At 43.7% G+C, this 18876-nt stretch overlaps 1 protein-coding gene across 3 annotated transcripts in view; it reads right to left on the bottom strand.

The window, feature by feature from the left end:
- Positions 1 to 12076, bottom strand: part of ACOT12 (acyl-CoA thioesterase 12) — a 30125-nt gene extending 18049 nt beyond the window's left edge. For 2 of the 3 annotated variants that reach the window (XM_053409214.1, XM_053409213.1), the window contains exons 1-3: positions 11298 to 11632; positions 5914 to 5983; positions 809 to 869 (exon numbers count right to left, since the gene is read on the bottom strand). In XM_053409214.1, coding sequence (XP_053265189.1) covers positions 809 to 869; positions 5914 to 5983; positions 11298 to 11415 — 249 coding nt within the window. In that variant the 5' untranslated portion in view covers positions 11416 to 11632. Of the gene's footprint in view, positions 1 to 808; positions 870 to 5913; positions 5984 to 11297; positions 11633 to 11699 lie in introns of those variants that run through there. The other variant, XM_053409215.1, reaches the window with a different exon arrangement.
- Positions 12077 to 18876: the final 6800 nt, after the last annotated feature.

The raw sequence follows: 18876 nt of genomic DNA on the forward strand, positions 1-18876 counted from the left end.
TTTTGAGAAAGAAGAATGTAAACATTTAAAAATTAGCAGTGTACTGTGGCAGATACCGGTTCACTTGAAAGAGAAGCCAGAGGTAGTTCTGCATAAAGAGTACAAGTGTTTGTGAAATATACTCAGAGTCGCAAAGTGATTTCATGCTCTTTATTCAGCTCATAGTGGTGAGGAGGAATGAATGAATGTCCCCTCAAAGTATCTGCTTTATATACATTATTTACACAATGGGCTGCACATGATTGGCTCATTCTGGAATTCTACTGTAAGCCAATCAGGTTGTGGATTCACTTATATCTGGAGCATGATTGGGTGGTTCCTGCCAACCAATCATACTGCTGCATTGTTCTAGGACCAATCAGACTGCTGCATTCTGAATCCTATTGTTCTAGGACCAATCAGACTGCTGCAGTTTGGATCCTATTCAACTCAGTACATAACAGTTTGGTGACCACAAAAGTTGTCAGAGAGCCTATTTTGCGAGAGTGGATCTACTGAAACAGTACCATGGACATAGCCTCTGAGAAAGTCAATAGCTCTGGGCAGCTAAGGGGCCCTGGGGTATGTTTTGGACCTGTAACCGGGGGGCAGAAGACAAGAGTCATGTTGTGACAATAAATGATTATGAAATGTAGAGAAGGAGATAAAAACTAATGAGAGAGATTTGAGCCCCTGCTCAATGCATCTATTGGCGATGGCCATTTACTTAACATGAATTCATTCTTTCATTTGTTTCATTCTGCCTATATAACACCATATATAATCTCAGCTTAAAAACACACCAAGACAAACAAATGCAGTCTCTTACCTCCATACTCGTAGTGAATGCCCGGTTTACCTTAGCATTAATGCTGATAATCTGTCCGACTCTATTAACAGAAAAAAGCACCATAATCTCATTATACAAAAACAGAATATTATAAGCTGTTCTAGGCCTTTACTGGCCCTGATCTAGCAATGGCAACATGACACTGCTGGCTACTGCATGGCCAGCCATCAATACCAGAGGGAGAGAGGGGTATTGGCAGAAATAAAGCATTTTGGCTCTGCAGGGCAATGGCAAGGAAGGTGACACTGCTTGGTCAGCCTCTGCCCACTGTCCACAGGCAAGCTGCTGAACACTTATCATAGAACCATAAGGTAAAGGTAAAGGGACCCCTGACCATTAGGTCCAGTCGTGGCCGACTCTGGGGTTGTGGCGCTCATCTCGCTTTATTGGCCGAGGGAGCCGGCGTACAGCTTCCGGGTCATGTGGCCAGCATGACTAAGCCGCTTCTGGCAAGCCAGAGCAGCGCACGGAAACACCGTTTACCTTCCCGCCAGAGCAGTACCTATTTATCTACTTGCACTTTGACGTGCTTTCGAACTGCTAGGTTGGCAGGAGCTGGGACCGAGCAATGGGAGCTCACCCCGTCGCGGGGATTCAAACTGCCAACCTTCTGATCGGCAAGCCCTAGGCTCTGTGGTTTAACCCACAGCGCCACCCATGTCCCTCACGACAGAAAGAGTAGCAGGTCTTAATTGGAGCCTATTTCAGCATGGTACATAACCCTGGACCTGGAATTTGGTTTTCATTGCCAGGATCCACACATGTGAAGTACCGACAAAGAAAGGCTATCTCAGCCTTGGATCAGGCACTCTCGCCTGACTGCAAATGGTAACAGGAAATTCCATTAGGTATGTGGGAGGTCCGGCCAATGAGAGGTTGAACATTCTGTCCTTCCTCTGCACCTAGCATGGAAACCGAGTGAGCTGTCCTGCTCTGGTTTGCTGTAGGAGGGGCAGGACTCTCTGTTCCTCCTCTAGCAGCACTTCATCATGCTAGTAGAATTTTTTTGCAGCTTAGAAACTTTTATGGACATAAAAACATAAGAAGAGCCTGCCAGGTCAAGTCCATGGCCTATCTAGTCCAGTATCCTATTCTGACAGTGGCCAGCAAGATGCCTATGGGGAACCAGCAAGCAGGACACAAACACAAGAGAGCCCTCCCCTCTTGCAGTTTCCCATAAACAGCATTCAGAAGCATCACTGCCTCCAACTCTGCAGGGAGAGCAGAACCGTGATGGTTAGTAGCCTCCTCTTCCATTAGTTTACCTAATCCTCTTTTAAAGCTATCTGTTGCTGGCCATCACCGTGTCCAGTTTTAACTATGCGCTGCATAAAGAGGTGCTTTCATTTATCTTATTTTGCAAGGCTGGAGCCATTTCCACACATTATGTTGCTGGTGCTACTTGGAGCCAAAACCACACGGTTGCTTTTCTCTTCGTTAGTCCCTTAGGAGCATAAGAAGCTATCTTACGCCAGGTAAATGTATTTATTTTGTCCAGTATTGTCTATTCTACCTAGCAGTGGTTCTATAGGGCCTCAGGTAGAGGTCTTTCATATCACTTGCTACCCATTTCTTTTAACTGGTGATGCCAGGGGCCAAACATGCTATCACCTCACCTTGAATTTCGTACAACGATGTGGTTCTGGCTTATTCTTATATTTATGTCAGGGAAACCCTTTATTTTCAGAGTATCTCCCTGAAATGCTTAGAATCTAATCTTGTTCTCCAGAACCCAGAGCTCCTGAAGGCTGGCGTGTGAACACTATCTAAACATTCTTTAAAAAGTCATTGTAAGGCCAGGGGCATCCCATCTATGGTTAATAATTCTGTTTATATATATATAGGAAGTTCCGTTGTCACTGTTGAAAAGTACCCCGAAAGCCACTTGCTCTGAACAGAGGCTCTGGGAATTGGAATTCAGGGAACATTGCAGTGTCACAGACCATTGCATTCTCATTTGTAACTGATGGGGACCTTTTGAAGTGTAGCAGGCTGAATGCTCTCAGTAAGGGTACACAAAGAAAATGCAAAAAGAGAAGGAAATCTAAACTACAAACTTATGTAAAATAGACACTGCTGATGAATTCACACGGTATACAAACACAAACAACAATGTTTGTTCTTTAATGGGGGGGGGGGAAGCTGTTTTCCCTGTAGGCAGGTTAGGTGAGGGAGGCCATATATAAGTAGCAGATTTTACTCATACAGGATGGATATTCAAAAATTCCAACATCTCAAAGACAAAGCAAGGAGCATAAAAACCTGGAACAGTTACAGTTACCTAAATACAGATACCTAAACCAGCTTGGGGGGCATTTGCAGGGAGAATTGGCAGGGAGGGAAGAGTTAAGGTTTCCCTTGCCTCCCAATTCTCCCCAGTGATTCCATCACATTCATCTTACAACAGAAACATGGGGTTGGGCACCTCCTATTTCTCTTTTGATTTCTAGTCTTTTGGTGCTTTAGGAGTTGACAGGCCAAAACATAGTTGTAGGAGTAATAATTATACCAACTACTACTACTACTACTACTACTACTACTACTACTACTACTGTTCTGATTTGGAGTGCAAGAGCTGAAGGAATAAGATGCATTGCTCTTAATTCATTGTGCAAAAATCACATTGTTACAAGTAACTTTCTCCTATACTTCAGGAGCAGCCAACATGGCACACTCTGGATATTGTTGGAATCCAACTCAAAGCCAGCAGAGCCACCGGTCAGGAATTATGGGAGTTGGAATCCAACAACACATAGAGGCACCATGTTGGCTACCACTTCTATATTCCTTGTGGATTAAAGAAACACAGCTAATTTCTTGGGAAATGGGAATGTAGAAGACTTGGGGACATCTTGTTTTCGGCTTAGGAACAACATACAGTCCAAGCATATCCCAGAAATGATCTCCACTGCATTCCATAGGACTTGGGCTGCGTGCATGCTTGTTTATTCAGCATCCAGTGCACTCCTCCATCTTGTCATTTCTTCTGAAATACTGTGTTTTGAGGCTTCCCTACCCCAATACCACGGGACGCGGGTGGTGCTGTGGGTTAAACCACAGAGCCTAGGACTTGCTGATCAGAAGGTCGGCGGTTCGAATCCCCACGACGAGGTGAGCTCCCGTTGCTCAGTCCCTGCTCCTGCCAACCTTGCAGTTTGAAAGCACATCAAAGTGCAAGTCGATAAATAGGTACCACTCCAGTGAGAAGGTAAATGGTGTTTCCGTGCGCTGCTCTGGTTCACCAGAAGCGGCTTAATCATTCTGGCCACATGACCCGGAAGCTGTACACTGGCTCCCTCGGCCAATAAAACGAGATGAGTGCCGCAACCCCAGAGTCGGTCACAACTGGACCTAATGGTTCAGGGGTCTCTTTACCTTTACTCCAATACCAGGTTGAATTGAGAAAAAGAATGACCTAGCTGCATTTTAAGCCACTAATGAGTACACACGAATCTCAATGGGGGGGGGGGGAGCTGTGTGAAAAGTGATTCACGGAGCATCACTGTAAATATATTATTGTTTCTTCATACCAGAGGTAACTGCTGCAATATGAACTTGCTGTGCATGGATATGGCACCTACATATGTATTTGTGCTCACAAAGTTGTGCCATTTAGAAAATACTGCATGAACCCATCAGGCCTTGCTCCTCAGGAAAACACAGACTTGTAGTCTAAAATCCCACAGAAGTTAATAATTGCATTTGCCATCATTCCGTACTTTTACAACACAGCAGAAAGAAATGTTATCTTAGTTTTCAAAATTAATGAACATTAATTATATTATAAATGCTTTTAAAGTTAATTAACACTCAGGTGGAAGGTTAACTTCATAAAACTGCCAGACTTCTCCCACATTAACAATCGAGACAAACAGTTGACTGGCAAAAATTGCTCGCTATTAGCTTCAGAGGGGAAACCCTCCCCCTTATTTCTGGAAGTTAAAAGCAAAATATATTTCTTGAGTTGCATGCACTTTTATGAATCCATTAAATGCATAATCTTTGAAAATGGGGGGATGCCAATTTATGACTTCTTACGCATGAATGCCACTCATTGTCATATCAAGAAAAACATTGTAAGATTTTTTTTTAAGTGGTTTCCTTTCTCAGTAAATGGTTGTATTTGTAGACAAACTTGTATCCCTAGCAGGCACTCCTATCTGAACTCCCCGCTCCCCCAACTCACACCCCCCATCCTTGGGCTATGCCCCTCCCCATGCCCTCCTTGAGTGTCCATGTTTATTTGAACTATGATCATAATACTTGCTTAGCTAAATGCAGAATTGAGGGGTGTGTGTGTGTTGGATTTCAACACGGCTGGAATGTAACCTACTGTACAAAGGTAAGAGCCTCATATGTTCCTCCACCTCCTCTTGCATCTGGCCCTTGTCCACTATTGTCATGAGGCCCATAGCTGTCAACTTACAGATTTGAAAATAAGGGACCAACAGCCTCGAAAATAAGGGATCAGCAGCCAAAATAAGGGATTTTCCAAGCACAGGTATGTTCAGCTTCTGAGCCCCTCCAAGCCAAAGGCAGAAAGCCCAGCCAGCAGCCAAACGAAGCCTCAAGCGGTGGTTCCCACAGCGCAGCAACCCGGCAAAGGGGATGCAGCAAGGAAAACCACCGTCACCTCTCCGCTGGGAAGCGCTGAGCAAAGGCGACGCAGGCAACGCGGCCAATTTGATCGGCACAAGGCATGTGTCGTTCTTAGACTCCTTATTGGGTGAGCAACGCAGCCAAGCAACACAGTTGGGGCCTCCCTCCTCCCTGGCCGGCAGGGAGGGAGAGAGAGGAGCTGCTTCCTTTGAAACCCTGGAAATTTAAGGGACATCATCAATAAGGGACAGTAGCGGGACACAGCGCTGGGATAAGGGACTTTCCCGCCAAATAAGGAACAGCTGACAGCTATGATGAGGCCCCATGACAGAACATGGTCCTCAGGCTGAGAGAAGCTGCCCACCCTTAAGAGAATCATCTCCTATGTTCACTGGACCAATTTTTAATGTTCTGGTTAATCTCTGTTACACAGAAAATAAAGGAAGGCTGTGAAAAGTGTTGATAATAACTATTTGAAGGTATACCTGGCAGTTTCTTCAAACTGAATGTCATCCACCGATGCTGTCACACAGGGCATGCCAGCGTGTTTCTCAGCTTGAAAGAAAAGGCAATTATAAACATGTAAGCAATTATAAGTTTTCTCTCAACATGCCTTTGCCCTTAAGCATGGTTAATTTGGTTGTCTTCTAAGGGCCACTTTACACATAGGATGCTTTCCTTCCAAAGATACACATTGTTAATCATAGAATTGTAGAGCTGGAAGGGACTCCCAGATGGTCATTCAACCTCTGCTTAAAAACCTCTAAGGAACAAGAGTCCACCACCTCCCTAGGGAGTCTGTTCCAATCTCCTTTCTTGTAGCTTGAATCCATTGGTTCAGTTCCTACCCTTCGGAGCAGGAGAAACCAAGCTTGTCCATCCTCCATGTCACAGCCCTTTAGCTATTTGAAGATGGCTATCCTTTCTCCCCTCAGCCTCCTCTTTACCAGGCGAAATGTACCCAAATCCCTCAAGCATTCCTTATAAGGCTTGGTTTCCAGACACTTGATCATCTTGGTTGCCCTCCTCTGCACACATTCCAGCTTGTCAACATCCTTCTTAAATTGTGGTGTCCAGAACTGGACACAGTGCTCCAGGTGTGGTCTGACCAAAGCAGAACAGAGTGGTACCATTTCTTCCCTTCATCGGGACACTATACTTCTGTTGATGCAGCCTAAAATAGCATTTGCTTTTTTTGTTGCTGCATCACACTGGTGACTTACCGTATTTTTCGCCCTATAGGACGCACCGTCACATAAGGCGCACCTAGTTTTTTGGGGGGGAAATAAAGGAGGGGAAATTATTTTTCCCCCAGGCACAGGCTGGGGCGGGGGAGGCCCGAGCTTCCCCCCGACCCCAGCCCCCAAACAGGCAGCTCTCTGCAAGCTGTGGGAGCCGAGCGCTGGCTCCCGCTGCTTGCTGAGAGGTCCGCGAAGCCTGGACGCGCTGATCTCAGCACGCGCAGGCTTCGGCATGCAGGCAACCCTCCGCAAGCAGCGGGAGTGCTCCCGCTGCTTGCGGAGAGGTCCGCGAAGCCTGCATTCGCCCCATAGGACGCACACACATTTCCCCTTCATTTTTGGAGGGGAAAAAGTGCGTCCTATAGGGCGAAAAATGCGGTACATTATGCTTGTGGTCCATTAACTCTGCTAGATCCTTTTCACATGTACTACTGGCAATCTAGGTGTCCTCCATCTTATATTTGTGCTTCTGGTTCTTCCTGCCTAAGTGCAGAACCTTACATTTGTCCCTATTGAAATTCATCTTCTTAGTTGGGCCCAATTAAGGTCATATTGAATCCAGATTTTGTCTTCTGTGGTACTGGCTACCCCATCTGGTTTTGTTTTCCTGCATCTATTTTATCGCATTTACCAGTTCCAACTGCAGCTTCACAACAAGCATACATGTTCTCTCCCCGCCCCCCACCAAAATCTATAAATTCTATTCATTTGTTAAGATTTATAGATTGCTTCGTGACAACACTCTCTAAATGGCTTACATAGCAAGATTATCAATAAAACACAACTGAAATCCACAGAACTGTTTTCTTAAAAATTATACGTAAGGATATTAGTCCAGCAGCCCAATTACTGTGGTCAACTGGAGGCCTGTGGGAAGCCCACAAGCAGTTCCTGAATGCAACAGCACCCTCCCCACTTGCGATTCCTTGCAAATGATATTCAGAGGCAGTATATGCCTCCGACAACTGAAGTAGAACACTGTCATGATCTTTAACAGCCAGAGAGCCAGAATTTGTCTAATCATCATTTAAACCCAATGAGAACACGAAACTGGGCCATCTGTGAACTAGATATAAGGGTACTGGTGAGATAGTGCTTGAAATAATTTACAGCCTCTTGAGTAATGCTTAACTTCCGAAGGAAAAGATGGCAAACTCCCCCCCCCCCCATTTATCTTTTAACATTTGTAGCCTACTGTTCCTCCAAGGACTTTAGGATATTTATAGAATATTCTCCATTTCATCCTCATAATAACCCTGTGAGGTTCATCAGGGTAGCCAGGCTTCAGATTTCTCAGAAGTTTGTTTTTTAATTATTTGAACCCTAAGATCTACCAGGTAGAGTCAGGTGCAAAAGGCATGCAGGATGCCTCTGAGCCTACGGATTTTGTTTTCAGTATCAGAACTGAACTCAGGTCGCATCCACACCATACATTTTAAGCACATGGCTTCTTCCCCCAAGAATTCTGGAAGTTGCAGTTTGCTAATCCAAACTGTAGCACTCTCTGTGGGGAACAGGCAGTACAGATGCTAATCCTGCATTGGGTTTCCCAATATACAGCACCTGCACCATCTCTCGTTTTTAGCCAGCTCCCTTTCAATACTCCCCACTTTCTCCCATGAGTATCTTAGATTCAAATAGCCTTTTCTGTTACACACACTCTCTGGCACAACAGTGGTATCGGATCTAACCTCACTGGCAAACTGGTCATTCAGGAAAACATTTCCAGCCCTATGTTACACCGAGAGAACACCAACCAATTATTCCTGACTATTAGCAAGCAATTGGCTTAACTAAGGAATGTCATCCAACAACTGTAACCATATACCAATCTTCATGGAGAGAGAAACTGACCTGATGGATAGAGTGCATGTGTTCAGTAGCTGTCTTGTGCAAGTTCAAAGAAAACAGTACAGGCAAATGCAGGATGCAGAACATGGGTTTCTGGTGAATGCTGTTTAATTCTACTGCTGGCGTTGTATACAAATGTGTGAAAAATATGGCTTGCTCACTGTTGTGCCCATAGCCACAATAGCAGTCTTGAGGACTTTTCCTGGTGCCCAAGAAGCCCCTGAGTATTCTTTCTGGATCCTCATAATTTTTACAAGCGATACCCTCAAAACAACCAACAATTCAAAAGTCACCTCTCTGTCTACAGAGGGTGTTCTGTGATTTGTTGGTGGGTTGTTGTCATCTTTAGTAAAAATTATGAAGATCCTTTAGGATCTCTGCTGTATGTGTGTGTGTTGGCAAGCACTGGATATGTGCTGTTGGATGTGAAATATACCACTGTAAGGTGGGGGGGGGGGTCCTTTGTAAAATCATACAAGTTCAAGAGACTGCATTTTAATTCTACTGCTTCCAACTTTTGTCCAGAGGCCATAAAGGCACGCGCGCGCACACACACACACAGAGATTCTCTTTTTGTCTTTTGTGGGGAATGGCCCAGGGCAGAGAACCTACTTGAAGGGTGGTGCACATGGCACTCCCTCAAAATTCCAAATTTGTCCATGGTGACCCCCTAGCTTAATAACTCTTTCCTACCTCATTGGAGAGTTGTGACAAAAAAGATAAAATCATTCAGTAACTGGGGTTATATAAAAGAGAAAAATGAACCTGTTTTAATTTTTAAAGCTGTGAAATCCCTAAATTCTTTACCAACAAAATGAGTATTGTAATTAAGCTAGTTTGCATTACAAATGCTCCAGTATACCTCACAGCCTTATCGAAGGAAGAAAAAACCTCTGGAAATTGCAAGTGCCAGCATAATAATAATTTTATTTCTAGAATGATACCATAATGAGAGAGAGAGAAATAAAACTTTACTAATATTTTTGTGCTCCTTAATATCTGCTAATGAGCACATTATGCTGGCACTATGCAATCCTAAACCCACCCAGCTGGAGGTAAGCCTCAATGAATTCAATAGGACTTACCTCTGAGTAGATATACTTAGGATTGCAGTGTAAGGAGCTGGCAGCACCATTCTACCCATGTCTCCTCAGAAATAAGTCCCATTGAGTTCAACAGGGTTTCCTCCCGGGAGAAGTTGGCACCTGGCCTTACCTGACACTGCAAATCCTCGCTTCCCAAACTGAGAATACTGTGCAAAGGAGGTAGTTACAGCATCATGAAGATGAGGATTGGGCTTGCTGTCTCTTATTACTTAGAATCATAGAATCATAGAGTTGGAAGAGACCACAAGGGCCATCGAGTCCAACCCCCTGCCAAGCAGGAAACACCATCAGAGCACTCCTGACATATGGTTGTCAAGCCTCTGCTTAAAGACCTCCAAAGAAGGAGACTCCACCACACTCCTTGGCAGCAAATTCCACTGTCGAACAGCTCTTACTGTCAGGAAGTTCTTCCTAATGTTTAGGTGGAATCTTTTTTCTTGTAGTTTGGATCCATTGCTCCGTGTCCGCTTCTCTGGAGCAGCAGAAAACAACCTTTCTCCCTCCTCTATGTGACATCCTTTTATATATTTGAACATGGCTATCATATCACCCCTTAACCTCCTCTTCTCCAGGCTAAACATGCCCAGCTCCCTTAGCCGTTCCTCATAGGGCATCGTTTCCAGGCCTTTGACCATTTTGGTTGCCCTCCTCTGGACACGTTCCAGTTTGTCAGTGTCCTTCTTGAACTGTGGTGCCCAGAACTGGACACAGTACTCCAGGTGAGGTCTGACCAGAGCAGAATACAGTGGCACTATTACTTCCCTTGATCTAGATGCTATACTCCTATTGATGCAGCCCAGAATTGCATTGGCTTTTTTAGCTGCCGTGTCACACTGTTGGCTCATGTCAAGTTTGTGGTCAACCAAGACTCCTAGATCCTTTTCACATGTACTGCTCTCAAGCCAGGTGTCACCCATCTTGTATTTGTGCCTCTCATTTTTTTTGCCCAAGTGCAATATTTTACATTTCTCCCTGTTAAAATTCATCTTGTTTGTTTTGGCCCAGTTCTCTAATCTGTCAAGGTCGTTTTGAAGTGTGATCCTGTCCTCTGGGGTGTTAGCCACCCCTCCCAGTTTGGTGTCATCTGCAAATTTGATCAGGATGCCCTTGAGTCCATCATCCAAGTCGCTGATAAAGATGTTGAATAAGACCGGGCCCAAGACAGAACCCTGTGGCACCCCACTAGTCACTCTTCTCCAGGATGAAGAGGAACCATTGATGAGCACCCTTTGGGTTCGGTCAGTCAACCAGTTACAAATCCACTGAGTGGTAACATAGTCAAGACCGCATTTTACCAGCTTCTTTACAAGAATATCATGGGGCACCTTGTCAAATGCCTTGCTGAAATCAAGGTAGGCTACATCCACTGCGTTCCCTTCATCTACCAGGCTTGTAATTCTGCCAGACAATTAAAAAAATCCAACGTTTGTGCCCTATCTCCACCTGTTAAGTGGATAAGAGTTGCACCAGTAGACTTTCTGCCTGTGCCATGCAACTCTTAGAAGGCCTGGAAGAGGTGGTGAACAGCCAGGCACCGTCGCTATCTTGGACCTCGCCAGAGACGAGGGGGCCAGAAGCACCCGCTGCTGCGCATCCCCCCCACCCCCGGCCCTGAGGGTCACCCTGAGCGCCTGAAGCAGGCGGGTGGGAGAAGGGGGCGCTCGCGCTTACCCGCCAGGCAGGCCGTGGTGTCGATCCATTTGAGCAGCTGCCCCGCGCTCAACTCCCCGCGGTAGTTCGTGTGCGCGGGAAAGATGGTCTGGCACATGTGCACTTGCGCGGCCGCCATGGAGCCCGCGGTGCTGCCGCCTCCTGCGCCTCGCTCGCTCGCGTCTGTGGCGGCGCCTGCAGATGCAGCTGGGACCTTCGCATGCCCGCCCGCGCGCCCTGCTTCCCGCTGCCGGGCTAATGTGTAATTAGGCGCGAGCCTTGCTTTCCTGGGCGTAGAAGGGAAACTGGCGGTGCCCTTATTTTGGCGGCGAACCAGCTCCCTCCTTCGGCGGCCGCGTCCTCGGCCCACGCGGGGCAGCTTCCTCGAAGTTGCTTAGTAGCTAAGGAACGAGCGAACCTCACCTTCTCGCCCTCGCCGGGTTGCTGCGTGCTTCCCGTCCTTTCTGTCTTCTAGCTGCTACGGAAAATAAAATTTAAACGCGTGCGATAATAACAAAAGGCGCCACATTTTGATATATCATGCATTATTAAAACTCAGCTCGCGGGAGACACCGATTAAGGCAGTGGGACGGACCAGAAAGTGGGCATGTTGAGCAGGCGTTGCGCAGCGCGAGAGCCGACCTCCATAAAAGTGTTAAGGGGTCGCCCTTTGTCGTAAGCGACCATTATCTTTCCTCAGACTTAAACGGATATAATCAGTCGTCTTGCTAAGCAGTTTCACGCTGAACCTTCTCTGTCAGGGAGAATGGCAGCAGTGGAGGCCTCTGAGAAATCGAAATGACCCTTTGATTAGGGGGTTGCATATTTCACAAGTTCTCAACAGTTGAGTTGCTGGTTTTTTTTTTAATCTATTACCTTTGCAAAAACTACTTATCAAAAGGAATGAAGGAAGTGAACCTCCACTTGCACAATAATTTTAAAATTATTATTTGAGCCAATCACATTATTATTGGAGCCCAGGCTTGACCCCACCAACACCATCCTCAAATAAGAATTCTGCTGAAATCACGTTCTGTCCAGTCATCCCCCCCTTTCTGCAATTGGTTGCCTTCCCATTTTTTCTAATTGTAAATTTAATGCTATACCTGCTGGGGATCCATGCAGGGTCAGCCCACCCATGAGGCCAGTGAGGAAACTGCTTCAGGTGGCAGGATCTACAGGGGCAGAAAATCACAATGTAGATCTTTCCCCCCCACCCCACTTGTTCCTGATGTAAAACGGATTGCCTCTGCATCCATGCTTACTGAAGAATAAATGGCATCATTTTTTTTAAAAAAGTTTTATTTGCCAGATCTCTGTGCAAAGTAAAATAGAAGAACAGGCTTATACTAAGGGAACACTGGTCTGCAGAGTTGGGAAAAGTTGAGACGGTTAAGCTGACAGGTGTCTTGCCTAGAGGTTCCCCATATGACATCTTGTGGTAGTATCTGGGAAGTACAACTTTTTCAACAGTAAGGAGGCAATAAGATGATGGGGCAGGTGGGTGAGGGGTTACAAAATTCTCATGGAGATCTAGCAAATTCACATTTCAGCCTCTCTGGGATTTTTCTCACAGGTAGCTGTGTATTATATAGCATTCACTGCCTCATTTGTCCTTGGGTCTTCCAACAGCATGTAGAGGATTTAATAGGAAGAACCTGCAATGTCAAAGCTATGTGGAAAGTAAATAAATTGAATTGCTCAGTAGTTGTGCTTTATACCTGGTGGAAAAAGGAGGTGTCAGATTCAGGGCCATAGCTAGGGGGTGGTGAGGTGGGCCCCCATCAGGGGCGCAGGCGAGGGGTGTGTGTGCAAAATTGGCTAAAAATATGTCCATAAATATAAATATTGCCACCGAAGAAATGGTTTTAAATAGAGGGTGAATTGAATGGGGGGGGGGGTCGGAGGAGAGACAGAAAGAAGAGCTAATTTGTCCGTGGCTAGGGGGCGCAATCTGGATGGTTCTGCCAGGGGTGCAAGATCACCTAGCTATGGCTCTGGTCAGATTGGAGACTTTTCTGAAGGGATTCAGACTCAGAAAGATATAGGGAACAAAGCTAGTGTGTTTGAATCTGGATGACATGGCTATGCTGACCTTACAAGTGTAAATCATGGCATATAAGCTTACAGTGGAATTACAGAGCCTAAGTGATTCTTGCATTACGATCCAATGTGAACCAGTCTTACAAGCAGGGTGTAAACATCTCCACAGGAAGAATGTGAGGTAGGGGCTGAGAAATAAGCGGTGCCATGGCAACAGGGTTGCATCTTATAAAAGAATATGGTGGTGTATCTTTTAAAATTATATGAGTAGGTGGGATAAAAAAAACAACAACCCAGCCAGAGTAGCAGGAAAAGGAAGGTAAACCTCCTTCTCCAAAGAACAAGCTAACCACATGTCTGTTGCTGTTACTACTTGATGCTTTTAATGTTTTGTGGTATTATAAATTATTTATGCTATCTTTTCTGAGTGTTCCTATATTTTAATATGTATGTATTCTCTTGTCCTGGGGCCTTTGGGTGAAGGGCGAATTATTTGTTAAATAAAAATAAGATTTATTGAGGGGGTGTCTAACAACCCTTTCCCCCCATGGTTTACAGCCATACAAATTCTAATTCCCCTCCCCCTCTGTGTCCTGTTCAACAGAATAAACACCTTATTGTCCCTAGGATTTTTCTCAGACTCACTTCTTTTTTCTACTCTGTTACTCAGTCACCCATATAATTTTCTCAAGGGAGCTGCTTCTTTGCTTCTTAGCTGCCTGTCTTGCTTCTTTCTGGTTCCCAGCCATCCTTCTTGACTGTACATCATCTTTGCCTTTCCATTCACTCCCTTCCTGCCAGAAACATACTGTTGCATGCCACCCCAATCTCTGCGTGGTGCAAGATTCCAGGGAGTGAGGCAGAGTGGTGTCCCAGACGTTACATGGTTTATTTACACAAATATACAACCTGAGCCTGCGTTGGAGGGTTTTGCAGCATTAACACCCTGAAAGAGTATTTTTCATCCCATAGACACAACCTTGTTATTCCAGCAGAAATCATCCTTGGCGCTCTCTCTCTCTCTCTCTCTCTCTCTCTCTCTCTCTCTGAAGGCCCAGCTGTTTACCCTCTGGCACAGAGCCACCGCTTTGTTTTCCTTAATGGCCCATTACCCACATTGGCCTGGCTATTCCAGCACTTGAATCCACGCTGGATCCAGGAATTAGAAGCCAGACAGTCAGCCAACTCCATCCCACAAAAACTGATCACATAACACACTTCCTGCAAGCTTCTTATACAACCTCCTTTGTCTCAAGAGGGGTATCTCCATCTTCTCTTCCCTGAGATTTCAACTTCTTTGCCCAGCCCTCTCGCTTCCTCTTGAGGTATACATACATTCATACATACATACATACATAATTTCATTTGTATGCCGCTTTTCCAAAGTTCAAACCATGCTCAAAGTAGCTTACAACATGAAAAATTATGCAACTACATAACAAAAGTAGTTATAAACAATAAATAAAACATTTAGAAATACACAACCAGCCTGAACAATTTCTATACCAATCACAAAATATATAAATGTGCAAAAAAAATCCAACAGCAACAAACTTACCAACAACAACACCCCAGTTGCAATCCTAACCCCATTTACCTGGGAGTCAGCCCTATTTAAGTCAATAGGATTTACTTTTGACTAGTTATAGTAAGGATTTTTAGTCCTCAGTCTTTCTACTCACCTGCACACATCTTCTTGTCTCTAGGGACATGTGTGAGCTTTGAATTCTGGTCAACCTGACCTTCTACTTCCAGAAGAGAAGCTGGACAGTAATGAAACATTCTGTTGTTCAGTTTGAGCTCCACAGCAAGCAGAATGTTTGCACACTCTTATATATCGGAGCTTCTGCTAAGCCTTGCCAGAAGATTTGGTATTTTAAAATATCAATGTTCCTTGGGTTACAATGTATGTATTCTATGCAAAGTTTTGTTCTTAGTCGTATTTAAAAGCTGTTTTGAGTGGTTTTGTAGTTGGACTATGGTCTATACATTTCTGACCTAATTATCTCCAGCTGAATTTCCCTCCAAATTAGGATATTTATATTTTGGCAGGGCTTAAAACTATTGTTTTGAAAGCAAAGTGTGAAGTAACCATGCCAATCAATTTTCCCTTTGGAACACCTGATACAAAATATCATTTCTCATATAATCCAGCATTGCAGATGCATAGGTGTGTTTACAAATCATTAGGCAGAACCCAACACTGAGTTTATTTCCATTGCCTGTTGTTTTTAAGAGTGATGTTTACACTCAATTATCATTGGCAGGTGTTCATCAGTGAGGAATCTTGAAATCTCTGATCAGGAAAACTGGCTCCAGCAGCTTTAGAAATTGCTGTATAATAATGTGTGTATAAACTAAGCGTAGTGACCATTATTTTCTCCTCCTTGCCTGTTCCATAGTCTATAGACTCTCTTCTCTATGAATGTTCATCACTCAAAAAAGAAGCTCTAACCTCAACAAAACACTGGTATATTTTCAAAGCTAAACATGTTCAAATTTGGCTTCAGTCACTAAATTTGGGTCCAAATGTACAGTGTCATATTTGAATTACTTAGGTTTTCACAAAAAATGCTCTTTTAAATAAACTCTTATGTTCAAGACTCATCTAAGCTGAGTTTGACCCAGCTGACCAGAGGTTCTGCCCATAGTGTATCTGTTGTTTGCTGTAAGATTAGGAACTGCAAAGCTGTTGGCATCCCAGAGCAATGCAAAGTCTAAATCTGCTCACGTATAAGCCTTCTTGAATTCCCTGGAGCTGTCTGTGCTCAGCCTGGATAATGAGATCGCTTTTAGGCAGCATAGAGGGATTCTGGAATTAAAAAGAAAGCGGGTGAAGGGGGAGCAGCCCTTCTAGTTACTGCAGAGAGGGAAGGCTGCTATTTTAAACTTCTCTGCAATAACTAGTTTCTAAGGAGGAGATTGTGCAGCTAAATTGTGAGGGGGGGGGAATCAAGAGTCCATTTCAAGGTTATACAGACCAACTTCAAGATCTGTACTGCATGTATGCTTAGCTGCTAAATATTTCGTATATTTATACAAAGGAAAAATATATAATCTGAAAGGATATGTAAGGAGAGGATGACAGAAAGGGAGAACTGCTAGAATCCAAGCTAATGTGTTAAAACATCTAAGTATGTGTTTTTTCACCAATAAAGAGCCACTCTGAACGTGGATACCAATGAATACATTCATGTGTGAGTATGTACTATATGTGCAAGTTTCTTCTTTGCAAACTGTGCATTCTAGGATTCTGTACAATTACAGAATACACAGCCGAAGAAAACCATTCTAGCTTTGTCCTCTCCCACCCCCACCACTGAGTTCTTAAGGACAATGCTGAGACTGAGGAGGAGGAGCCTGACAAGACAGTGCCACCCCCTGGACTGGATGTATGGAAGCAGGTAGATGGTGGCTGGGCAAAGGCAGACTGTTATTGGTGGGGCAGTGACCAAGGGCATACCTAGGAGTTGGTGAGGTTGGCCCCCGCCAAGGGCACAGGTCCAGGGGGTAAAAAAGTGGCCTCTCCAAGGGCGCAGCTTGTTGTTGTATTGGGTGCAAGCCTAGGTACGCCTCTGGCAGTGACTCCACTGCCCACTTCTCTGGCCTCCTGCAGCACATTTTCTTTTGCTTCTAGGCCTTGCATGAGACCTACACTCACCCTCTCTTTCTAGGTAGCAGACCTCCCCATTTCAAACATTTGTATCAAGCCCTTCCCCATAGTTCTTGAATATTCTATAAAGCAGCAGCTTGACCATGGAGAGGAGGGGAGAGAAACCACGATAAACAGGCAGTAGCTAGTTAAATTCTTTGACTAAGATTAATGCATGGCAAGTCTTCAGCTGGTGAACTCTGGGGTTTTTCTAATTAACAATATGTAGGATGTTTGAAATAAATGCAAATAAAGTTTTATAACATGCAGTTGCAACTTAAGAAAACCTCAAAAGGCAAAGCAGATAGCAAATTCTTCAAGTAATTTGATGTTCACACACGCAATATAAATCCATTCTAGAATAGTTTTGTTTAATAACAAGGATCCTCTGTCGTTGTTTTAAGTAATAATATAGGTGCGCATTCACACACATACTGTACCTGAATTGGCTTTTCCTGAAGGTAATTTACTCCGTGTTGTTAATAACTCTAGAGAGCGAATCCTGACAAGGAGTTAATTCTACATTGTCTTCTCTCTGGGTGTACACATAGACACAGCACATGGTACATCAGGCAGCTAACTAAAAAGGATGAACAAAACCCTGGTCAGTTGACCGTCTGACATTTTGCAGCTCCACAGGGCCCCTTCCTGATCTCATTTCAGAAGTCAGAGGTCAGCATGACGCAGACAGGTATTTGTGCCACATGGCAAAACTCATTTAAAAACAGAGAGGACTTTCCAAAACAGTTGGATACAGTATGGAATGGTTAAGAAGAAAGGAAGGAAAGAAAGACATAGCTCACTAAACATGTCAGAAGCCTTAGATGCACCTAGAGTGCTTCTATGGATTCCAGCCAGAATGTTTAAATTACTCATCCATCTTGGAATAGTTCTAGGAATAACAAGTGGAGTTATCAAGGGCAGTTCCTGGATCATGATAACGACATAGCTTTTAAAGTACAACTTATTTTTGTAAAATGAAACTTTATTCTAAAATGTATCCAAAATTGCAAGACACAACACCATTAAAACAGATAAATACATATTTATGTACAGAGAGCATCAAAACACAAAACAATTGTTAATATAATTTTATACCATTTTAATGAGTTTCCATCAACAAAATTTTACAATTTAAAGAAGACTTTTCAGTTGCAAAACAGTTTTTAAATCATATGTATAAATTATGTCTACTACAACTCCAATACAGGTAAAGTAAAATACAAAAATAACCAATACTGAAATTCAAATACAAAACCCCAAAAAATGTTGCACAGGTACATATGTACACTTGATGAATTCATGCAGTTACACAGTGCAACAAAATTAACTGCTTTAGTTTAAAACTATCACAAAATGGAACAACCATATCTGCAAGCAGAAGAAAATATATTTTTGTAATAAATCATAGTGCATTTAGAAGTTAAACTTTATAAAATGATTGCTGAGTGATTTATTTCTAAAACTCCCCAGTTTGTTCTGACATTCCACTTAATTCTTAATTATAGTTCCACTAAATAAAATTTTTGAACAGTTTAAAAAGATTTGATGCCAAAACAGTCCTGCCTGTTCAGTTCTTGGTCTTCAGTTTTGATATCAAATCTACTAAGCAAGGTATTTGTATCACTTATTTTCAAAGAAAATGTTTGTATTTTTTTTATTTAAAAAGTGTCTAGTTTCTAGAGCACAGTAGGTGGAATTCAAAGAGATACCTCGCTTCAAAAAAGACATCAGACTTACTGTTATCTGTGTATATGTGCACCCAAGCACTCATACACACAAACTGTATATGGAGAGCCATCTTTACACCTAAGGCGTCAAACCCAACTGCCTTGATTGCACAAACACAAAATATCTCAAAGGAATTTATGGCTTGAATGACATTTCAGACAATTAGGTGGGCAG

The sequence above is a fragment of the Podarcis raffonei genome, chromosome 11 (genome assembly GCF_027172205.1).
Source record: "Podarcis raffonei isolate rPodRaf1 chromosome 11, rPodRaf1.pri, whole genome shotgun sequence".
Lineage (NCBI taxonomy): Eukaryota > Metazoa > Chordata > Lepidosauria > Squamata > Lacertidae > Podarcis > Podarcis raffonei.